The sequence below is a fragment of the Trichosurus vulpecula genome, chromosome 7 (genome assembly GCF_011100635.1).
Source record: "Trichosurus vulpecula isolate mTriVul1 chromosome 7, mTriVul1.pri, whole genome shotgun sequence".
In the NCBI taxonomy this organism is placed as follows: domain Eukaryota; kingdom Metazoa; phylum Chordata; class Mammalia; order Diprotodontia; family Phalangeridae; genus Trichosurus; species Trichosurus vulpecula.
The window spans coordinates 36360625-36385273 of record NC_050579.1 but is presented as its reverse complement, the minus strand read 5'-3'; the positions used below and the strand labels follow the sequence as shown (position 1 = coordinate 36385273).

General features: G+C 48.3%; 1 protein-coding gene across 1 annotated transcript; it reads left to right on the top strand.

Annotated features, from left to right (window-relative positions):
- The first annotated feature begins 4083 nt into the window (after positions 1-4083).
- SARM1 (sterile alpha and TIR motif containing 1) lies at positions 4084-19768 on the top strand. The gene is made up of 9 exons (XM_036768056.1): positions 4084-4535; positions 8514-9132; positions 10443-10655; positions 11356-11447; positions 11689-11924; positions 13391-13493; positions 13627-13816; positions 19161-19282; positions 19549-19768. The coding sequence occupies exons 1-9, from the start codon at positions 4084-4086 to the stop codon at positions 19676-19678; spliced, it is 2157 nt and encodes a 718-aa protein (XP_036623951.1). The 3' UTR covers positions 19679-19768.
- Positions 19769-24649: the final 4881 nt, after the last annotated feature.

Genomic DNA, 24649 nt, shown 5'->3' with positions numbered 1-24649 from the left:
TCCCTATAACATAGGGATATTCTACATATAATAGATTCTATATAATATATACTGTAACATAGAATATAGATCCCTATAAAGTATCCAGACTCTTCTTGAATACTTCCAGTAAGGGGAGCTCACCACCTTCCATTGCCAGACAGCTCTGACTGTTAACTTCTTTCTTATATTAAAAAGCAATCTAACTCTTACAATGGGCGCTACACAGTTTTACTCTCTGGAAAGACACAAAATTAGTCTAATCTCTCCTCCAGCTCTTCAGATATTTGAAGACAACGCTCATGCCCTTCCCGTCTTCTCTTCTCCGTTAGCATCCCCTTTTCTTCAACCACTGCTCTTTTTCCCAAAGGACACAGTTTTGAATCTCCTCCATCTGTTCTGGTTAGAATAGGTGGTAAAGAAGGAAAAGCCCATAGGGGCATAGGGAACCTGAAAAAATCAGGAGCACATTAGAATTTCATCCCTGACCTTTCACCCCTCTCCTGTTGGTTACTGGTTAACAGCCTTCTGGGACCTGAGAGGGTAAGGGGGTAGGGAAGAACATTTTCATCCTCTCTATTGAATGACCTGGAGAGAGGTGGAGATAAGGGAGTGAAACAGGACTTTTGATCTGTAAAGATCTGTCCTCCTCTTCCCTGAATTCAGGGGCACTTTCTCTGCCCCTCTTTATGGGATCCTGAATGGGAGAGAGAGAGTTGGGAGAGAAACTTCATGCCCTGAGGGCTATCCTGACCCTGGGGACCATGGGATCATAGGACTTAGAGGAGAAAGGGACTTTTTAGCTCAATGAGCATTTTGCAGGAAAATAAAACAAAACCAAATGCTGACTCACAAAAAAGGGAAGTAATTTGCCAAAGGTACAAACACATTTAGTAGGTAGCAGAACCAGTTAGTAACCCGAACCTCTGATTCCAAATCCAGTCTTTCCACTAAACCATTCTGAAGGGACAATAAAGCTTGAAGCAAACTAAAACTTTCCTCTCCCTTAGGCCCCCAGAGAGAAAGCAGATTTTAATTTCACCAAGGAGTAAACTGAGGCAAAGGGACAACAGGGGTCCCAACCCTATGGGTGAAGACAAAAGTTTAGAGAGAAGAAAATGCAGCTCAAGGCCTGGGGACCAAATGTACTCAGGGTTTGTTTTTTTTTTTGGTAGAGTTTTGTTTTTGTTTTTTAATTCTGAAGATGGAACCTTTCAGGTCACCTAGTCCAAATTCCTCATTTTACAATTGGGAACACTGAGACCCAGACAAGGAAGGTAAGTAACTTGCCCAAAGCTTACACATAGAGCAGAGCTGAGATTTGAACCCAGGTCCTCTGATTCCAAACCCGAGAATTCTTTTCTACACATCCACGAGTCTTAAAAACACAAAGTGTTTTCTTGATGTCTTTTATTCTCATACTACAGTCACTTCCTGACATTCCCCCTCTAGCTAGAGAACCCTCCATTGGGACAAACAAAACAATTAAGCAAAACTAACATCTCTTTCAGCGTATTCAACACTTTGTACCCACAATCCCTCAACCCTCTACCAGGTGGAAAGAAGTTTCGCCATTTTTTAAATGCTGGTACTAAGTTTGGAAACAACGAATAGTCATAGTCTAACTGCCTGTTGGTATCATTTTTTTTTTTTTGGTCCTTGTAGTCATTATATTATTGTCCTAGTTTGACTTTCTTTGATTTGCATAAGGTCACGTGAATCTTCTTCGTATTTCCCTGAATTCTTCCTCTTCCTCAGTTTTTATAAGGCAATAATTCTGTTACATTTACATGCCGCAATGGGTACCATTACCAAGCCAATTCATGAACATTTCATTTGTTTACTAACCACCTTGTATCCACTGCGCCACCTAGTGACCAGACAATGAATTGTACATAAAACTACATACTTTGCACAGCTTGCCTTTCTTTGAAAGTATGTAATAAATTCAACGTGCAACTTTCAAAACTGTCCTGCTTGTCTGTGTTTCCTTCTGTGCATTTGTTCATGATCTTTGACTCAGTGATCCTACTACTGGATGTATTCTTTCCCACTCCCACCCCATCCCCCTACACCCCACCCCACCTCCGAAAGGAGGTCAAAGACGGAAAGAAATTCTTAAATATATTAAAATATTCATACCTCTTTAATGGTAGGGGGGAAAATGGAAACAGAGTGAATGTTCATGGATCCAGTTGGATAATGGCTTAACAAATTGTAGCATATGAATTATTGCATTTGGCTTTCCTGATCTCCTCTGCCCCTTGTTTGGTCACAGAGGTAGAAAGTTTCTAATTATGTCAATTACCGCCCCCCCTCCCCCCCCAATTCTGAACCATATCCTTGATATAAATCCGACTTGGTCATAGATAATAATATTTTACATATTGCTGTAGTCTTTTTATTAATATTTTGTTTAAAACCTTTTATTAGTAGTTGCTAACGAGATTAGTCTGTAGTGCTCCTTCTCTGCCATATCCTTCATTGGTTTGGATAGTAGGATTATAATTATCTCATTAAAAAATACAATAAAAATATTTATAGCAACTCTTTTTGTGGTGGCAAAGAATTGGAAATGGAAGAGATGCCCATAGTGGTATATAACTGTGATAGAATACTATTGTGCTTTAAGAAATGACAAGCAGGATGATTTCAGAAAAATTTGGGAAGACTTACATGAACTGATGCAAAGTAAAGTGAGCAGAACCAGGAGAACACTGTGCACACTAACAGCAACATTGTATGATGATCAACTGTAAATGACTTAGCTATTCCCAGCAATACAATGATCCAAGACAATTCCAAAGGACTTATGATGAAAAATGCTATCCTCTTCCAGAGAAAGAACTGATGGAATCTGAATGCAGATCAAAGCATGCCATTTATTTTATTTTATTTTTCTTTGTTTTTTCTCTTTCTTTTTTGGTCTGCATTCTCTTTTGTAACATCGCTAATATGAAAATATGTTTTGCATGACTTCACAATCTATATCAAAGTGCTTACCTTCTCAAGGAGGGGGAAAGGAAGAGGAGAGAATTTTGAAACTCAAAAATTATATAAAATGTCAAATGTTAAAAATTGTTTTTACAAGTAATTGAAAAAAATAAAATGAAAACATTCTTTTTAAAAAGGAGTATGATAAGGTGCCTTTTTTCCCTAATATTTAGCAAATTTTTTGTAGTATGGTGTTTAATCTTTAAACCTTTTGTAGAATTTATTTGTAAATTCATCTAGATAAATCTTTTATGAATAGCTAGGAGACACTTGCAGTTCCTAGAGAGCCACCAGGCATCCCTGGGGTGCCCTGAGGAGGGATGCACCCCAACCTCCCCTTAAAGGGAGCGCTCCCAGGGGGCGGGCCAGCAGGAAGCCGCTCCTCCCTTAGTCCTTGCGGTTGGGGAGTCTGCAGAGGAGAGTAGGGGCGGGGCCTGAACCAGAGCTAAGCTAGGCCAGGGTTGGGCGGACTCTCGGTTCTCCGCCCTGTCTCTCAGTGGAAGAGGCGGAGTCTTTGCCAAGCAGTGAAGTCGCTTTGTTCGGCTTCCTCTGAGCCCTACCTTGGCCTGGGGAGCATTGCGGGCAGTGCCAAGCCCAACGGAGCATCCCAGTCAGAGCCAACTGCCAGCTCTATCCGCAGCCTGAAACCACAGCGCCTCACTATTGGGCACCTCCCTCCCCGGCTCCCCTCCCCCGTCCGCTCTCCATCTCCGCATCCTTCATCCCCGCCCCCAAACCCCTTTATCCCATCAGTGGAACTTTCATCACCTCCCCGTCTTATTCCCAGTTGCTTCTGCAAACCTCTCCCCACCCTCTCCCCACTCCATTCCCAATCTAGCTTACTCCCACAACAGCTGGCCCATCTCGCTTCCTCCATCTCCCCTCCTAGTCCCAGACCAGCCCCTCACCTCCTCCTTTTCACTCCTCATCCCTCTTCCGTTTCCTCTCTCCCTCCAACTTCTTCCATCAGTCTCCAGCCGCCCCCGACTCCATCCTTCATCCCTCCTCCCAACTCCCCCCTCCAGACCACCGAAGAGCCCCTCTCCAGGTCCTGTCCATCCGAGCCCATGCCCTGTCCCCTAGGGATGTTCCCTTGACCATTTGGCCTCTATGGTCTTGACGCTGCTCTTCTCCGCCTACAAACTCTGCCGCTTCTTCACCATGTCAGGCCCGGAGCGGCTGTCAGTGCCCGGCCCCCGGAGCACAGGAAGCAGCTGGTGGGCAGTGGGTGGTGGGATTACCCGGGAGGTGTCGCCGGGGACCAACGTAGAGGTGCAGGGGGCTCTGGAGCGGGTCCTGCCCGAACTGCAACTGGCGCTGTCGGGGCTCAAGCAGGCAGGCAGCCCGGAGGCGGTGGACACCGGCCTGTCCGAAGTGTTCCAGCTGGTGGAGGAGGCGTGGGTCATCCCCACTGTGGGACGTGAGGTGGCCAAGGGGCTGTGTGAGGCCATCCGCCTGGAGGGTGGCCTCGACCTTCTGCTACAGCTGCTGCAGGCATCCGAGCTGGACACCCGAGTCCTGGCGGCTCAGCTCCTGGAGCAGATTCTGGTGGCTGAAAATAGGTAAGGGGGCCCAGAGATCCCCGGGCCTCTGGGTCCTTGAGATCGGGAGAAGGCACTTGGATTTTCTAAGGGGAATAGTACATAGGAACTGATTGACAGCTATTGGACAGAGTCCAGAGAGTTATCGGAAAGTCTCAGCCGCAGTTTCCCCATCTGTAAATTGAGGCACTTGGGCTTTCATCTCAAGGGAGAGCTATAGCTCCTTTGCTGTAAGGTGTTACAGTCTTCCTCCATCCCTCACCCCTTGGATTCTACATATGAATCAAGGATTCTATTATTAAGGTGGATCCAGCCTCAGTTTATCTATATAACTACTTGTGCATGTAAATGTTCTCCAGTAAGTATTATCAACTCGTTTACCTCCAAGAAAGAAGGGTGGCATTTACAGTTGCAAAAATCCTAAATGGCAAACGCATCCTCATACTTTATTGACCCAGCTACAGAACTAGAAAAATATGGAAAACATTGCAAAGTTAAAAGTTTGGTTGGCCCTTCCACAGCAGTACAGGAACTGAGGGTGGCACAGTTCCTGGGAAGTTCCGGGGCCTCACATTCCCTATCTGTAAAATGGGGGAGTTGCATTAAATTTAGAAATTTTTGTAGCATAGGATTTAATTCAATCTCCAAGGTCCAGCTCAGAATTCTATGGTCCAGTTCTAGGAGAAGCAGGGACAAATTCCCTCCTATCCTCCCTTAGTTGTAAAAATGTGCTGGAATCATCCCTTACTCTGTCATTCTTGTATACCTAGAGGAGTTGTGTCTATGCTGGGGGGTGAGGTGGGGGAAGAAATGCCTACACCTACACACACACACACACACACACACACACACATATCCTACTACTTTCATGTATCATAACAGCCTCATAGACAATTGGGTCTACCTCCAGCCCTTATGATCATTTCCACCACCTGGAGTGGGGGTTCCAGAGCCAGATCTAGGCCTTTGAATGGAAGGAGAAGAGCCTGGGGCTCCCTGGTGATTGGAAAGAGAGGCAGAGGAGCAGAGGGAAGGTTATAGGAGTCTGAGAAAAGGCACTGATCCTTTTATCAATGGGTACCCATATTTAACACAGAGATGATACTGACCTAACGTCTTCCCCCCTTAAACCAGTCTTCCCTTCTCAACTTCCTCCTCCAGATGGCTCTGTCATCTTTCCCACTCATCCACCAGTGCCCCAGTATTGAGACCCTGGGGCTAAGGGAATGAGGCAGGGTGGGAAGGGGGTCTCAACATCACCATGGTTCTCTCTGGATCCCATGACAAGGTGGGCAGGAGCAGGCACCAGAGGAGAATTTGAGCCCCAGCCCTAGTACCAGCTGTGCCCTGGGGAAGCTTTCCTTCCCTACCCTCTTCTAACTCCCCTCAGTCTCCTGGCTCCTCCTCAGAGTTCTAATCCATATATAGATATGATCTCATCCTGTCTCTTGGTACTGGGGATGGAGGATTCTGGATAGGATGGGGGAGGCAGGGAAAGCCTGAGGCATAGAGTCATATAAAGGGGGCAGTGAGAGGGGTGTCCTCCCAGGTTTGAGACTTGTCTGTTTCTGTCTCCCAGGCTTTCCCTCAGAACCTGGGCTCAAGAGGTCACAGATTAGTTGGCTTGGAGGTCTGGGGTCCAAGGCCATGCAATATTACCTCATCTTCCACTCCTGGCCCTACCTCCCTCTTTATACTACAGGAATCTCTCACAGACAATGGTATTCCCTGCTCCCTCCCCACATTGTAGGCTGCTCAGGTCCAGGCATTTCAGACCAGGATATCTTGTCCTTCAGGGCTGATTTTGAAAATCCCAAACTCCATAGGCTATATCATGAAGAGTATCTGAACAACTGGGTTCAAATCCTGACTCTGCCACCTACTGCTTGGATGACCCTGGGCAAATCATTTAGCCTCTCTGGCCTCAGTTTTGTCATATGTAACATGAGGGGATTGGGTTAGATAATCTTTGAGGGACCTTCCAGCTCTTTATCTATAATTCTCTACCTTTGAAGTAGGCTACTTCATGCAAATTAAACCAATTCTAAAAATGTGTATTAAGCACCTTCTACGTGCAAGGTGAGATAGAAAGTTTGGCTAAGAAGTGACCTCTATTTTCATGGAGCTTCTAGTCCAGTGGCAGAACATGACACACACTCAGATGACAGTTACAAAATACTACACATCTGTTACTGAGATCAGTGAATATGAGATAGTGATAAAGGGCTGTCCTTGGAGTTAAGAAGACTGGAGTTCAAATCCTGTCTTTGACACATGCATTGCTGATCTATATTGGTACCTCGTCTGTGTTTTGTACATACTTCTACTTAGGGCCATAAGATCATGGCTTTGGTGATAGAAAAGACCTTTGAGATTATCTAGTCCAATCCCCTCATTTTACAATTGAGAAAACTGAACCCCAGAGGGGTTCACTTGCCCTGGATCACATGAGTAGCAAGTAGAAAAACTAGAATTTGAACCCGGTCCCCTGACTCATAATCCAGAGCTTTTTTTCACTGTATTAGGCTGCCTACTTATATGTATACATGCTGTACCCCCTGGAAGAACGAAAGCCCTTTGAGAGGAGGGACTATTCCATTTTTTTTTTGTCTTTGTATTCTTAGCACCTAACCTAATTCCTGGCACATAGTAGGTACTTAAGAAATACTTGAACAGAATCGGACAGAGTAGCAAATTTAGAGAGAAAGGTTGTTTAGTCATGGCTGACTCTTCGTGACCCCACTGGGGTTTTCTTGGCAAAGATGCTGCTCTGTTTTGGTGTTTGCTTCTCCAGCTCGTTTTACATGTGAGAAACTAAGGCAAATGGGATTAAGTGACTTGCCCAGGGCTGTAACCTGGTAAAGTGTCTGAGTTGTAAAGCTGGTAAGTGTCTGAGCCCAGATTTGAATTGAGATCTTCCTGACTCTGGGCCCAGAGCTCTATTCACTTTACCACCTAGCTACTCCACAGAGGGAAAGATAGCTTTGAGCAATGAAGCAAAAATACCCCTGGAAGCAACTGGTGGACAATTTAATTTAATTTAATTTAGCATTCTGTCCTATTAATCCTCTGACTTCTACTATGGAGAATATATTTTCATACCTTTCTCTGGGATCTTCATTGATTTTCCCACTACTCACAATCTAACTTGGTGTATCTTTTTGCTTATATTGTTGTAGGGATTGTCAGTCCACACACAGCTTTCTGTTTCTGTGAATTCCTTTTATTCATTATTTCTTCTTGCACAATATTATTCATGTACCACAGTTTGTCTTTTTTTTTTAGCCATTCCCCAATTTATGGGTACCTATTTTATTTCCAGTTCATTGGTGCCACAAAAAATGCTGATAAGAATATTTTTAAAAATATATTAGACCATGGTTTTTTGTCTTTGATTTCCTTGGACTACATGCCAGTGTAGTACCAGTGGTCAAAGAGCTTTGGCAGACCGCTTACTCACTTTTCTTGCATAACTATGCTGAATAGTTGGGCCACTTTACAGCTCCCATTAACAGCGCATCAACTGTGCCTAACTTCCTCCAGTTCCGCCAGCATAGTCAGTTGCCATCTTTTTTTTTTTTCAACTTTGACAACCTGAATGGATGGAGTGGGGTGCGACCTTAGCGCAGAGTAAGCGCTAACCCTTCCATCTGTGATCGTCTTTAGAAGCAAGTGTCACCTCTCTAGGCCTCAGTTTCTTCATGTGTAAAATGAGAGCGCTGTGCTCTATGGCCTTGAAGGTCCTTACCAATTTTACATCTCTGAACCAGTTACCAAGCTTCTGATTTTACAGATGAAGAACGTGTTTAAAGTAGCACAGCTAGTGAGTCTGAACTGAAATTTGAACCTCCTCAAATCTTATCTCAGCTGGAGTTATGTTCCCTCTAGACTTGTCGAGGTCACCCCCATCGAGTCATCGGCTGAGCCCCGGGGGTCCTCTGCCTCTAGGCTCTGCCACCCTCCTCTAACATCAACCCCCCCCCTCCCATCTCCCTTCAGGGACCGGGTGGCCCGCATCGGGCTGGGTGTCATCCTGAACCTGGCCAAGGAGCGCGAGCCCCTGGAGCTGGCGCGCAGCACCGCGGGCATTTTGGAGCACATGTTCAAGCACTCGGAGGAGACCTGCCAGCGGTTGATAGCAGCCGGCGGCCTGGACGCGGTACTCTTCTGGTGCCGCCGCACAGACTCGGCCCTCCTGCGCCACTGCGCCCTTGCGCTGGCCAACTGCGCCCTGCACGGAGGCCAGGCAGCCCAGAGGCGCATGGTGGAAAAGCGTGCGGCCGAGTGGCTCTTCCCATTGGCCTTCTCCAAGGAGGACGAGCTGCTCCAGCTTCACGCCTGCCTGGCCGTGGCCGTGCTGGCCACCAACAAGGAAATCGAGCGCGAGGTGGAGCGTTCCGGCACCCTGGCCCTCGTGGAACCCCTCGTGGCTTCCCTGGACCCCGGACGCTTCGCCCGCTGCCTGGTGGACGCCAGTGACACGAGCCAGGGTCGGGCGGCCGATGACCTGCAGCGCCTCGTGCCCCTGCTGGACTCCTCACGCCTGGAGGCTCAGTGCATAGGGGCCTTCTACCTCTGTGCTGAGGCGGCCATAAAGAGTCTCCAGGGCAAGAGTAAGGTATGTAGGGGTGGGAGGGAGGATTGAAGAGATTGGGGTACAGGCGAAAAGAGGGGCCCAGGAGGGGAAAGAAAAAGGGAGGAGAGGCAGGAGGAGGATGGAATGGATGAGGAAAGGACGTTGGGAGCATAGAGAGACGGAAGATGGATGGATGGATGGATGGATGGATGGTGGATGGATGAATGGATGGATGGAGTGAGCATTTATTAAGCGCTCACTTTGTGCCATATATAGCTGATGGGTGAGGAGGGAAATGACAGAGGATGGGAAGAGAGGAGGGGAATGATGGGGGGTGGAGGACAGGAATGATAGTTCAGTGGAGGATGAGGAAGAGAGTGATGGAAAGAGAGAAAGGACATGGGATGAAAAGGCATGGGGATGGAGAAGGGGGATGGTGAAGGATGGAGAAGGAGGAGAGGAATGATGGGGATAGAGGAAGAAGGAAGGAAATTAGGGGGATGGATAGGAGATGAGAAAGATAGGACATAGAGACCAAGATGGTAGTGGAATAGAAGATGAAGAGAAAAGTGGTGGGGGGGGGGGGGGGAGGGAGGAGAGACAAAGGAGATGATGGGGGCAGTGAGGGAAGAGAGGGATGATGGGATTTTGGAAAGGGATAACACAGCCTTGGGAGATAAATAGGGGGTGACAAGGCCTAGAGGGGAAGTGAGATAGTGGGAGAAGTGAAGAGAGAAAGAATAGTGAGAGAGTTAAAAGTGTAGGGAGCAGTTAGGTAGCACAGACTTGAGTTCAAATCTGGCCTCAGACACTTATTAGCTATGTGACCCTGGGCAAGTCACCACCTTGTTTGCCTTGATTTCCTATCTGTAAAATGAACTGGAGAAGGCAATAGCAAACTACTCCAGTATCTTTGCGGAGATAACCCCAAATGGGATCATGGAAGAGTCAATCACTGAACAATGGAATCGGGACAGGAGGCAGGGGATAGCAAGAGGGAATGTAGAGAAAGCAGCCAGACAGGACGTTGATGCACAATCCAGGGCATTTGGCAGCCTGAATAGCCCTAGACATAGGACCTTGGGTTTCCTGGCTTTTGCCTTGTTGATTCTCTACTTCTGCCTTCTCTGCTCTTGGTTAGGCTAAGAGAAGACTTTTTGGACTTCTTGAAAGTCAAGTATGAAGAAATCTTAGGACCACAGGTCTAGAGCTGGAAGGGGTCTTAGAGAAGGAGCTTTGGGGATACTGGGGCATACTGGGCTGTGGTGCCAGGGACCTAAAGTGGGTTCCTTGTGGGGCTGCCTTCCTCTACCACCTTCCTGGGCAGTACCATCTTGGTGTCCATCCTCCAGGTGTTTAGCGAGATTGGAGCCACACAGAGCCTGAAGCGTCTGGTTTCCTATTCTACCAATGGCACCACATCAGCACTGGCCAAGCGGACACTGCGCCTGGTGGGTGAGGAAGTCCCACGGCGTATCCTGCCTTGTGTACCTAGCTGGAAGGAGGTCGAGGTACAGACTTGGCTACAGCAGATTGGCTTCTCCAAGTACTGTGAGCGCTTCTGGGTAAGGATCTCCCTACCGCCACCCAACCCACCCAGATGCACTGGGCCCCTCACATTCTCTAGGTACTTCCTGCCCTCATGTGGCTCCCCTACCTGCCCCACATTGAGGAAGTGCCTTCTGGGGAATAGCGGTCTGGGCTGTGGGTCTTTCCAAATTCCAGATCTTTTTTCTAACCCCTTCAAAATTTATACATCCTATTTCTCATTCTTTCTGGCCTTGTTCTTCACTGGTGCATGGTATGAGTCATAACAAATAATAATAATAGCTGACATCTGCCAATTTGCAAAACATTGTAGGAGTACCTGACATTTTTAATGTGCTTCGCTTCTCAGGCAACTCCTGTGCATGTAAAGAGGGACCTTCTGGAAACACAATGCCTTAACCCAATGTAGCGATTCTAATGGTGGGAACTCAGGCGTCTGGAGGGTGGGCAGAGGGTGGCTTTGGGGTCAAAGTTAAATGACATTTTACCCACTGGAAGGGTCTGTTCCACCCCAGTCTACTTGCTTTCTAAGGGATTTCCCCAAACATTCTCCCTCAGAACTTTGATGCCCGAGATTGATTAGGGTGGGCTCAGAGAGGAGAGGGCTTTAGGAAGTAGAGAAGGCAGCCCCAAGGGAGGGGAGGAGATTGTGAGTCTCCCCCCTTCCCCCACCCGGACATATACACAGCTTTCAACTCTCCCGTTACCCACCTCCAGGACCATCAGATAGATGGAGATCTGTTGCTGCGTCTGACAGAAGAAGAGCTTCGAGATGACCTGGGAATGAAATCTGCTATCACCCGCAAGAGGTATGGAGGCTACAGGGTGAGCTCTCCCCATCCCCAAACTAACAGCCCCCTTTTTATGCCCACTCTGCTCCGTGGCAGGCAGGACTTTTCCATACATACCGAACCCCTTCCTGTACATGCTAAATGTCCAACCCACCCCTAAACCCACCTCCACTCGGGTTTAATCTTATACTACTCCTGCCCCCAGGGTCCATTTGCCCCTGCCCAACTTTGATCCTATGCCTCCCCTTGGGGGCTGCAGGTTCTCTCGGGAGCTCACAGAACTGAAGACCTTTGCGAACTACTCGACATGTGATCGCAGCAACCTTGCAGACTGGCTGGGAAGTCTGGACCCCCGATTCCGCCAGTATACCTACGGGCTGGTGAGCTGCGGTGTGGATCGCACACTGCTGCATCGGGTCTCTGAGCAGCAGCTCCAGGAGGACTGCGGCATCCACATCGGTTTCCACCGGGTTCGAATCCTCACTGCTGCCCGTGGTGAGATGTCCCTATCCTACTCTGTGCCTCAGGCCATAAAATCTCAGAGTGGCTAGGGATCTTAGACTTAACGTGTAACCCCTCTGCAAATGGTCATCTGGACGCATCTTGAATACCTCCAGTGATGGGGAACTCACTACCTATGGAGGCAGCCCATGGCAAACAGAGCACTGGGCTAGCTAGGACTGAGGAGGTACAGGTACTAGTCCCAGTTCAGCCACTGGCTTTCCATGTGACTTTGGGCAAGTCACTCTCCCTCTCTGGGTCTTAGTTTTACTATCTACCAAAGTTTACCAAAGTAATCTCTAAAGTATCTTGATCTTAACATTCTATGTTCTAAGGTTCTTCTTTGTCCTCCGCCTCCTAGGTCTGGGGGGACCCTCTGCACCGCCCCCAGCCAGGGTTTATTTTTACAGTTGATCCTCCTGACACATTGATTTGTTCAGCAAACATTTATTTGTAACAGCTCCCTCCTTCCCAAAGGCAAGAGGAATGATGGCTAGGTGTTGCAATGTACAGAGTATTGGATGAGTCAGGCAGATCTGACAACGAATCTTGCCTCAGACACTTTTTATCTGTGTGACCCTGGGCAAGTCACTTGCCCTTTCCAAGCCTCAGTTTCCTGATCTGTGAAATGGGGATGATAGGAGCACTTACCTCACAGAGCCTTTGTACAGCTCCATGAATTACACATGGGCTACATAAATGCTAGCTATTAATAAATGAATCATAGCAAATAATAATAATAGCTGACATCTGCCAATTTGCAAAACATTGTACATACTTAGCCTCGCTTGCTCCTCACAATAATCCTGTGAATTCAGTACTTCAGGTACAAGCTCAGAGAGGTCTCCCAGTGGTGTGGTCGCACAGCTCCCAAGTCATCGAGTTGGGATTTCAGCCCAGGTTTCTTCAGACCCTTTTGAGTCCAGTGAGATTTTTCATAAAGAGCCTGAGACAGTGAGCCAGGAAATCTGAATTCTAGGCTTGGTTCTGTCCCTAACTTGCTAAGTGACCTAGACAAGTCATCACTACCCACCCCAGCACCCCAGGACTGAGCTTCCCCAGCTTAACCTGACAGGATTAGATGAGGTGATCACCATGGTCCCTGGCAGCTCTGCAGCAGTATGACCCTGGCTCTCTGTGTCACTCTTGGTTTTCCCCAGTTGTGTGTGTGTGTGTGTGAGCTCATACACAAAGATGTTGGCACAAAGTTCGCCCTTTTTCCAACAGTCTGGCAAGGAAGAAGCTCAGCATCCATGCCAACCTCCTTGCAATGTTATCCCTTCAGTAGCCAGGTTTCGCTGTGTCTTGGAAATGCCATGGAAGGGAAATGACAGAAGGGACAGGAGGTTGCAGAAGCAGTTTGTCTTTGTGGGTTGGAGGGGAAGAGGGGGAGAGGAATGACCCTGCCTTCAGTATCTGTCTTCCCTGGCCCCTCCTTCCTTCTTCTCATGCCCCATCAGAGATGCTGCACTCACCCCTGCCTTGCAGTGGCTGCAAGTCCAGCTTCGAGAACCCCGATGTCTTTATCAGCTACCGCCGAAGCTCAGGCTCCCAGCTTGCCAGGTGAGAGCCTGGAGGGAGGGGCAGGGTGGTGGGAGCCCTGTCCTGAAAGCCCCAGAAGAATTCAACCGGGCTAAGCCCAAGCCAGTCAGTGGGGAGGGTTGAGCATGTGTAGATGAAGGCTCCCTCTTCCCAGTCTCCTGAAGGTACACCTGCAGCTACATGGCTTCAGTGTCTTCATTGACGTGGAAAAGCTGGAGGCTGGCAAGTTTGAGGACAAGCTGATCCAGAGCGTCATGGGAGCCCGGAACTTTGTGCTGGTACTGTCCTCTGGTGCCCTGGACAAATGTATGCAGGATCATGACTGCAAGGATTGGGTGCATAAGGTAAGCACCCTCCGCTTCCCAGCCCCCAACAAGCCTGGGGACACAATTGTTCATCATCAGCAGGGTCATGTTTGTTTCAGAGGACTCAGAATGAGCCTTCTTATCTCAAGTCAAATCAACAAGCCTACTAGGTGCCAGGCACAATGTATGCTAAGCTCTGGTGGCTAAGTTAGGTGGTACAGTCGGGCAGTCCTGAGTTCAAATCCAGCCTCAAATACGTACTAGCCGTGTGACCCTGGGCAAGTCCCTTGGCCCTGTTTGCCTCAGTTTCCTCATCTGCAAAATAAGAATACTAATAATACCTGGGTTATTGTGAGGATCAAAATGAGATGTTGTACAATGTCTGGCGCATAGTAGGCACTTAATAAATGCTTGTTCCCTTACCTTGATGGAGCAGAATGGACAGAGCCCTGGACTGGGAGTTTAGCAGCCTGGGTTCTAGGCTGGGCTGCTTGTAGTGTGAGCAGTCAAAGCAACTCAGAAATCCAATGGGCTTCCTCAGTAGGTAATGAGTTTCCCATCATTCCAATGTCTCCAAGCCGAGGCTGGATAACCACTTCTAGGTGATAACATCGAGGGCATTCCCGATTTGAACCAATAAATTGCCTCTTAGATCTGTATAAATGTTTGGATGCTCATGGAATTGAATCCTGTACAGGTACCCATCAAATCAGGCAGCCCCCGAGGTCCTCTCCGCCTATGAGGTTCTTTGAGTGTAGGCAAATCACTTTAGTTCCATGAGTTCTCTCAACAGCAACATGGCAACCTTAGAACCTTCCCTGTCTTGCCTCTCTCCCTTTCATGGAACTTTCACCGTGTTGGAAAACACGGCAGTAATGAGCATCCAAACATTTATACAGATCTAAGAGGCAATTTATTGGTGGATTATCCCACGGTGCTGGAGTGCCTGTTGTGTTCTGAACATTACCCTACGGGGAATCCTCTTATTGTTAGACCTGGGATTTCATTGACACAGACATCTCCCAGTGAGGAAACCCCTCCCCCCCAACCAATGGAATTCAGCGCCGGTCTGGAACTTGGACTCTTAAAGAGGTGCCCGAGAGGCTAAAGGCATTCCCCAGGGTCCCGCAGCAGTACAACATGAGACTCGAACCCGGGTTTTCCTGACAGAGGCTGGCTCTCTGTCCGCTGCGCTCCACTGCGTTCCAAGCGATACTTACAAACTCAGTTACTTAACCCAATTCAACAGTTATTTCAAGGCGATGCACGGCAAGATGCCATATTGACTTGGTGCATAGAGAACAAGGCCTCGGAGTCAGGAAGACGGGAGTACCAGCTCTGCCTCTGACACACGCTGTTTGAGCGATGCTGGGAAATTCATCCAAGCTCTCAGGGTCATCATGCGCAGCTCACTATACATTACAAATGAGGCGCTGGTCTGGTTTGGTAGAAGAGATTTCCTCACTGAGAGCTCCCCATGCTGACCGGAAAAAAAGAGCTGGGCACAAGATGTTTGGCATTTTTTAGACATCTGTTTTAGGCAGTGGGCATTCAAAGACAAAAACAAAACATGTGGTGCAGTGAGAAGAGCACTGGCCCTGGAGTTGGGAGGACCTGAGTTCAAATCCAGCCTCAGACGCTTGACACACTTACTAGCTGTGTGACCGTGGGCAAGTCACTTAACCCCAATTGTCCTGTTTTCCCCCCACCAAAAAAAAAAAAAACAGTCCCTTCCTTCAAGGAGCTGGTATTCTATTTTGGAGACAACTCCAAGGTTCTAGCTGAAGTTTCTGGAAAGATCTCATAAACTAAGTCAAGTATGTTTTCCTCGAGGCTGCCAGGTGGCACTGGGCTTAGAGTCTTAAAGACCTGGGTCGGAAATCCTGCCTCTTAGATCCTTACTAGCTGTGTGACCCTGGGCAAGTCCCAGCCTCTCTGGGCTTTGTCTCCTCATCTGTAAAATGAGGGGGTTGGATTCGACCGTTTCACAAGTCCCTTTAAGCTCTTTCTAATCACATGATAAGGTTTCAAACAGTTAGAATTCAGTAGAACGAGCAAGGGATTCGACATGATCCTGGCCATGGGAGGGAGTCAAGGTCTCTACTCCAACAGGGTGGCCCCAGAAAGACAAACTCATCTCAGAAAAGCTTCCTGAAAGGCAGGGCAGTGTTGTGTCACGTTCCCTGCTTAAGAATTATCATTGGCTCCCCAGCGTCGCTATTCATGTCTGACTCTTCATGACCTCCTTTGGGGTTTTCTTGGCAGAGACACTGGAGGGGTTTGCCATTTCCTTCTCCAGCTCATTTTACAAATGAGGAAACTGAGGCAAACAGGGTGCAGTGACTTAATCAGGGTCACACAGCTTGTAAGTGTCTGGGGTCAGATTACTCAGATTAAATACGTAGGCTAGGATAGGATAAAATACTCTCTCCTCAAGTTTGGCATTTAAGGCTCTCGACAGTCTAGCTCCAACCTACCTTTCCAAACTTACCACACGCTATTGCCCTTCATTTCCTCCCTGTTCCAGCTAAACTGGCCTAATCACGATTTCCCAAACTCTGCATTTTATCTCCTGCCTCTGTGACTTTGCCTAGGTATTGAACCCCCACCCACGCACCTGGAATGTGCTCCCTCCTCGATCTTGACTCATAGAGTCCTAAGAATCTAGGTTCTGTTCATGGGACACCTCTGATGGGAACCTTTCCTGATCTCTTTATTATCACTTTCTCCCTCCTCAAGTGAATATCTGTATGTTTATAGAGGCAGTGTGCCACAGTGGCTAAGAGGCTGGCCTCAAGGTCAAAAAGACCTGCTGCATTCAAGCCTGGCCTCTGACTTATACCAGTGGTGTGACCCTGAGCAAGTCACTTAACCTCTCAACTCTCATAGACTATTATATTGCAGAGGAGGGGCCTGCCTGTAGTGGTAGAGGGCAGTTCGTCACCTGGAAATTCCCTTTGCCAACAAAATCACCAGTCCAGTCCCCATCCCTACCCTTATGCTTACAAATCTCCCCCTACTTCTGCTTTTTAGCTTTTTGTTGTGTGTTGTCTTCCCCCGTTAAACTGTAAGTTTCTTGAGCACTAGGACTGTCTTTTTTGTATTTGTATCTCCAGCTCTTAGAACTAGTGCCTGGCATATAGTAGGTGCTTAATAAATGTTTATTGACTGACTTACATGCCAGGAAAATATTAGCAGTGGATTTCATTTCTGGCTCCTTATTTCTAGGTCTCTTTGTCTGTCTGTCTGTCGCCCCCTCTATATCTGTCTCTACCTCTCAGTCCCTCCCTCAGTCTCTCGGGCCCTCTTTCTATCTCTCTCTGTCCTGTTGTCTGCTTCTCTCTTATTCTGTCTTTCTCTCTCTCTCTCTCTCTCTCTCTCTCTCTCTCTCTCTCTCTCTCTCATTCTCTTGTCTGTTTCTCTGCCCCTCTGTGTGTCTCTGTCTGTCCCTCTGTCTCTCTCTCTGTTTCTGTCTCAGTCTGTCTCTGTCTCTCTGTTCCTCTCTCTGTCTCTCTTTCTCTGTCTCTTTCTGTATCCCTGTCTCTGTTTCACTCTCTTTGTCTCTCTCTTTCTCTCTGTTTCTTTTACTCTCTTGTCTGTGTTTCTGCCCCTCTCTGTGTCTCTGTCTGTTCCTCTGTATCTCTTTCTGTCTCTATCTCTCTCTCTCTGTTTCTCTCTTACTCTTTGTCTCTCTTTTTCTCTCACTCTCTTCTATGTCTCTCTGCCCCTCTATGTCTGTCTGTCTATCTGTCTGTCTGTCTTTCTTTCCCACCCTATCCCACCCCACCCCATTTTTCCTTTTGTCTTTCAGTCTTCAGCACCTAGACCAGTGCCCTGACATCAGGCAGAGACACAGAAAATCTTATTGGGTTGCTGGCAAGGCAGTTGACAATCGTGGTCAGGGCAGATCCAGCTCCCTCCCGAGCAGGCGTTCCCCAGGTCACCAGAGCCATTTGGGGCTGTTCTGGTCTTGCTTTAATTGGGCTTTGATGTTTAAAAGTGCTTCAGCTAAAACCACAAATGAGCATGCTCTCCATCCAGGGGGAGGACAGATGAATCACACCTAAAAATCCCCCCAACTTACAGCCCCTGCCCTGGGTTGGGTTGGCCTGGCCCCTGCCCGGAAAAAGCAACCTCAACTGTATCTGTCTTCCAATTCAGTTCTGTTCAGCAAACATTTATTAAGTACCTGCTGTGTGCAAGGAACTTGTGCTAAGCCCTTGGGACTCAAAGATCAAAAGTAACCCCTGTCCACAAAGCAGTTTACATTCTTGGGGGGTGGGTGAGAGAAGTGGGGAGACAGATAGGGACCCACAACATGTCCATACACGACAATCACTACCATTTTATTTATGTGATTTCATTTGATCCGCACAACAAATGTGGGGAGTATTATTGTCAGTCCCACTTCACAGACGAGGAAACTAAGGCATAGAAAGATTAAGTCACTTGCCCCAGGATCACGTAGGTGCCAGCACTCTAGCCCCTGTACCACCTGGACAAGTATAAGACAAGGTAGGGAGTGCTGAGGAGACCAGAAAGACCAAGGAGTCTGGCCCATTTTACAGATGAGGAAATTTGGGTCTACTGCAATGCAGCTGCTTTCCTAAGAGCTGAGACAAAGCTCTGGATGAAATTTGCCTGTTGCCTTCTCTTTGCCCGCCACGTGTTAGGTGACTGACTGAGTGACTTGGCTGCGCCTCGAACCCAAGATGAACAGGCCACATAACACTGCGGAAGGAATCCAGGGACTGTTGTCAGAGAGCCTGGGTTTGACTCCTAGCTCGTCTATTTATTCCTGTGTGACTTTGAGCAGTTCACTTCCCTTCTCTGGACCTCGCGGTTTCCCACTCCGTAAAATGAGGAGGTTGGGCTGGATGACCTAAGGCTGAGTGCTGGACTCCACCTCAGACACTAAGCTGGGTGCCCTGGGCAAGTCAGTCATTTAGCATTCCAGTCTGTTTCCTCACCCATAAAATCGGGATAATAATGGCACCTACCTGGCAGAGTTGTTGTGGGGGTCAAATGAGATGCTATGTCAATGCTGGCTGTGAGGAGCATGATTCCCTATCGATGATCTTACGTTCTTTGAAACCCTCCTTTCCATCAGGCACCGTGGCCTCCTGACTACTGGCTTTGCTACTGTGTGACCTTGGGGGAAATGATCTAGCTGTTCTGGGTCTCTCCGGGTGGGGCTCTGGCAGCTCTGTGAGCCCCTCTGAGCCTGTTTCCTGGGCTGTCAAAGGGCTGCAGGGGCCCTCTCAGCCTGACGTCCTGTGATTCCACGACATCTCCTTCTTTCTCCTGGGAGGGGACCAGAGGATGGGCACCTCCGGTGGGGCTCACACTCCCTCCTCTCTCCACATCCCCATCTGGCCTCCAGGAGATTGTGACTGCGCTGAACTGCGGGAAGAACATAGTGCCTGTGTTGGACGGCTTCACGTGGCCTGAGCCACAGTCGCTGCCTGAGGATATGCAGGCTGTTCTGAAGTTTAATGGCATCATGTGAGTAAAGGAATGGGGGAAGGGGGCATCATGGGAACTCCTGGGGAGAGCTGCCCTTGTCCTTGCCCCTCCATTCAGGAGGTCTAAGATGCCCCAAGAGAACCCCAGGGAGCCTGAGCTCCACGCTGCACCCCCCCACCAGGGGACATGAACCAGGTCCCTCTGAGCTCATCTGATTCACCACCTCCATCCCCAAGGAGCTCTGCAGCCTGGTTTGCTGGGTACCCAGGAGGAGGCTCTGACTCTGAGCCTTACTCTGTCCACAGGTGGTCCCACGAATACCAAGAGGCCACCATTGAGAAGATCATTCGCTTCCTGCAGGGCCGCTCATCCCGGGATTCCTCCGCTGGCTCTGACAACAGCCTAGAGTGTGCTGCCCCATTGGGCCAGACCTAGACACCCCCTTCCCTCTAGCCTTGTTCCCGTTACCCCCTGCCCTCCACTAGTCCCTGGTTCTCCCAACCCCTCCCCCATTGGAAGAGATGGCAAAGACAGACCCACCTTGACTCTCGGAGCAGGTGTAGGGCATCCTCAATGATGGAGCCGCATCTTGGGGAGGGGGACAGATGGTCTGATCTTCCTCTACCCCACTATGACGTCAGGATGGAGACAAGCCAACGGTAACAGCCATAGGGAAGATGAGGTTGGATTCCCCTCCCTTCCACAACTGAAAGCATAGATCTTGGTGAAGAGGTGGGAGAGATACATGAACTCTCCCTCAGTCTCCATTAGTTGCTGATCGTGGACCATCACGCCCTGAGGGAAAGGTCTGGGAGGACCTTAGTGGTTCCCAGGTGAGCTCTCTGTTCTTGGGTCACAATAGGCTGAGCTCAGCTCATTTAGGAGCATGGGGCATTGTCTGAAGCCATCACCCCACCCTGACTCAGGGCGTCTCCGAGGGGTACCAAGCTCTGGATACCCACGAGCTCTCACCAGGTGGCTTCTGGTGCCCTCTAGTGGAAGAGCAAGGAAAGGCAGCTACACCTCCTAGCTTGTATTTTTTTCTATCATTCTTTAAGGTTGCCAGAGAGATAGTAGGGCACGGTTTTTCAAAGAAGGAAAGAGTAATTCTGAGAACTTTGGTGACTTAGCCCTTACTTAACTCCCACATGGCAAAGCTAGGAATCAACCACACTTAAGCAAAGCCTGAAAGGAGGCCCTTGAATGTGGCTCAGTAACTACCCTTCCCCCACTTGGACCCAACCTGCCTCTGGTGCTTCCTCTCCCCAGCCCCTCTTCCAGTACTGTAATGGGCACTTCACTCCCTACCCTGTGGCCTTCTCTTATAACCGCTCTGTGCTCTTAATGCTCTCCCCACCTTCTTCTGAGCCCCTAGTACACTCCTGGCTGGATTTCTTGGTGAGATGTAGCCCACTTTCTAATTACAGAGCATTAGGCAGGGGGTGTGTGAGGCCACTCCCTGACTCAGCCTTAATTCCCAGTTCTCAGGAAGGGGAGTTTGAGAAGGAAACCCCAGCACTACTAGGGGCAGAGTAGGCTCCGGGGCTGCCATTAGCCCAGCTGGGGCAAGGGACAGCAAAGGATAGTACCCTCCAGGAATTCAGAGGAGCCCAAAGACAGGGCCTGCTATATTTGCCTGGAAGGGCCATCTCTAAGCCAACCAATCAGCAAGCATTTATCAAGTGCCCAGTACTATGCTAGACATCATGGAAGCAAAGACAAAAAAAAAAAATGAAACATTTCCTGACTTCAAGAAGTTTAGAGGCCTCTGGCTGCCTCCTCCCTATCATGGGTCATAACATGGTTGGGATAGAAGAATCCTGAAAGACCTAGTCCAGCTCCTTAAATTTATTTTTTAATTAATTCTGTTTTCATTAAGAAGCATTTGTTTTTTTCCTCCTACTCTCACCACCCCCCCCCACTGGAAAAAAACAAAAAAGAAAACAACACTAAATCCTCGTAACAAATACACATAGTCAAGTGAAATAAGTCCCCAAAATTCCTTCATTTTGTAGATAATGAAACTGGACCCTAAGAAGAGTGTAAGATTGCACACTTAGCAAGTGGCTAAAGCTGGAAGGTTGGCCTTGTTTTTGCCCTTTATGTATCCTCGGTGCTTGGCACAGTGCCTAGAACATAATAAGCACTTAATAAATGCCTGTTGACTGGCTGACCCCAAATCCTGGGCTCTTTCCACTGAACCGATCTGCCTCTGCTAGCTTTGGACATCTGGACTCTTGATAGCCATCACCCCAGTTAGCTTTGGTTCTCCGTATTTATTTAATCCAGTAATACAGGCTACTTTGAGCTCCTTTCCTTGCCCTGCCTCCTTCCTACTACATCCCTTCAGGCCTCATCTCTCCATACCCAGGTCTGGCCATTGGTACCAGGAAGGGGAGGGAAGTCTTCCCAGCAGCAGCTAGCCTTGAACATCCTGCTGATGCTGGGAAGAGCCAATGACTCATTCTTGGTCAAGAGCAGGGCCCTGAAGCTGGGACTGAGTGTGTATGAGATGGGCCTCTGGTGGAGTGGGCTGTAATTTCTCAGGGCCAACAAGAGACAAGTGATTATCATATGTTAATACTCCATTTTAACAGTTCTGACTCCTGAGAGATATTGCTCAGTTGGGCATGACCCTGGCCTTGCCAATTACAAATTGCTACTTGCCAACTAGGCATTAAGACCCTCAATCTCCTCTCTTCCATCCTCAACCTTCTTTTCTTTTTAACAAGCAAAGAAAGTGGGGAAAACTGGTTTGATCAAGCAGGAAATAAGATCTGGATGGCATTTGAGTTCAAGAGTGACTGCTTTATGGGTCCCCATAAAAGTTCTGAGATTGTCTTGAATTCTTCATCTGGTCAAAAGCATTCTCAGTCTCTGGCCTGGCCCAGGAGCATTAGAATCATAACTCTGGGTTTTGGCTATGTCAAGGTCAACTGTAGACTAGAGTGACCCAGTTGTCATTTCAATTATGTCCCAACTCTTCATGACCCCATTTGGGACTTTCTTAGCAAAGATACTGAAGTGCTTTGCCATGTCCTTCTCCAGCTCATTTTACAGATGACAAACTGAGGCAAATAGGGTGAAGTGACTTGCCCAGGGTCACCCAGCTAGTAAGTGTCTGAGGCTGGATTTGAACTCAGAAAGAGGAGTCTTCCTGACTGCAGATACAACACTCTATCCACTACACACCTAGCTAACCCCAAGGACCCTGGAATCCTTGTTTTCTGGGATATCAGGCATGCTTGCCCAGGCCACACCAATAATTTGGGGACTCAAAAAGGATCTTGGGGAAAGATTCCCTCTGGCCTCAGAGATACCAATGAAAGCAGCCTCTCCTCCCAAGGCTACAGAATTACAAGCATGACCACACCTTGTAGCTTTTACAGACCTCCAGTCCTTACCACTAATGAAAAACTATTCAAAAACCATTTTCTCATCTCCTCCAGACAACACCGTCATCCTCATCCACAGCCCCTGCAGTGTTTTCTTCTCCTAGTCAAGTCACTTTGGTCACTGTCCAGATTCCCTGGCCCTCACTTCCCACCCCCTGAGCTCTTTCCCTGGAAAATCAAGGTCAAGGTAAAGTTAACTAGTCCACTGAGGGCCAGGTGAACTTCTGTGGCTGGAGAGACAATTGTCATATCCAGGGTCAGTGAGGCTGGAGAGAATGAGAGACGGGGCTCAAGTCCATAAGCCAGACCTATCTGGATCCATTGGCAATGGGTACAGCCAGTGAACTGGTCCTTCTCATCTGACCCTACCCCCTGCTGGGGGTAAACTGTTGATCTGAGCCACCAGTGCTGCTGCTGCTGCTGGCAGGGAGAGAACTTTGATCTGCTCACCTTTGGACCAGGGACCAGCATGGGAGGCATCTGTACCTGAGAGGCAGGGCTCAGGAACTGGCCTTTACTCTCTTCACAAGCCTCAAGTGCTTGGAGTTGGGCATTGGGTCCCTGCTGAAATGACATTGGTGGCAATCCTGGGTCATCGTGGCAACCCCAGCTCAGAACTATGAGTCAGCATCCCTTGGAGATTAAGAATGAACTGAAGAAAGATAGGGGAGAGCCCAAATCCACCCAAAAGGATCCATTTCAAGCTATCTGCCCTTTCTCTAGTCATCCCCAAAGCAGGATTAGAGCCAAGGAAAGTCCTTGGTGCTTGCTGTCACCTAGCCTAGGATGACCTAATCCAGGGGTGGGGAACCTGCGGCTTCAAGGCCACATGTGGCCCTCTAGGTCCTCAAGTACAGCCCTTTGGCTGAATCCAAACTTCACAGAACAAATCTCCTTATAAAAGGCCTCAAGGCCAAGGGTTCCCCACCCCTGAATTATCTCTGGAACTCTTAGAGCTCGGTGCCATGGCCTCCAGAATTCCAGGAATAAAAGGCCAGAGCAGAAGAAGCATATAGCAGAGGGAAAAGAGATCATCCATCTTGAATCTTATCAATACTAGGCTTCAATATGATTCTTAGATTAAGCAGAGACTAAAGAATGCCAGGGGGTGAGGAGGGGCAGTGCATAGACAGAGACAGTATAAAAACACAGCAGCAGAAACCTCTTCTGGTATGAGGATGCTTCCCATCCAGCAGGAGGCTGTGAAGTCCTCTTATCTCCCTCCATGTTCCCGTAGATATGCTGGCTGAAGATGGGAGCAACTTGCATCTGGAGGGCGAGATTGTAGAGCCGGTATCTTTCACTGTAAATCAGCAGGGTCTTTGAAGTTCATTCTTTGATAGGTCTTCCCCAGGCTATGAAGCAGAGGGCCCTTTCTAAGAAGGGCAAGTCAGATTTCAGAGAAAGCAAGGAAACTCAGACTCTTGCCTCTCCCTTGAGCAGTGGAGGGGAGACATGATGTAGAAGGCAGGGAAAACTTGGGTTCAGATCCTGACTTTGACACTTAGCAGCTGTGTGGTCCTGAACAAGTCACTTTAACTCTCCAGGCCTCAATTTCCTCATCTGTAAAATGGAGTTTGACACCCTCTGAGGTCCCTTTTAGCTCTAAATTAATAAATTTAGATTTAAATAGATTTAAATAATATGAATTGTTGAATAAATTTAAATTTAGATTCAGATTTAAATAAATTTAAATTCTATATGCCTCCCAGGCATACTTAGCCCATCACTAAGCTGGGATCCCCAGCAGCCATGGAGAAAGGAGAGATGGAAGACTGGGTGTCTCTTCTGAAGTTAACTCTGGCCTGGTTGATAGATGCCATCCACAGCCCATAGTCCTTTGAGGGCCTGGATCCATACAATGACCCCAAAGAGTGACAGCACACTCTTGTATCCAAGAGTGAAGTGACTCCCCTTGTTGAAGAGGCCTTGGAGTGGGGCCTGGATGACCCGTGGTCTCGGATGTTGTAGAGGAAACTGCTGTTTACGTAGGGATCAGATGAAGCAGAGC

What these genes read in the sequence shown, in the direction of transcription:
- SARM1 (XM_036768056.1), top strand. Translation starts at nt 4,084, where the DNA reads ATGGTCTTGACGCTGCTCTTCTCCGCCTACAAACTCTGCCGCTTCTTC. An exon ending in GTCTCCAGGGCAAGAGTAAG is followed by an intron (nt 9,133 to 10,442) that starts GTATGTAGGGGT and finishes TCCATCCTCCAG; the next exon opens with GTGTTTAGCGAGATTGGAGC. An exon ending in AGTACTGTGAGCGCTTCTGG is followed by an intron (nt 10,656 to 11,355) that starts GTAAGGATCTCC and finishes ACCCACCTCCAG; the next exon opens with GACCATCAGATAGATGGAGA.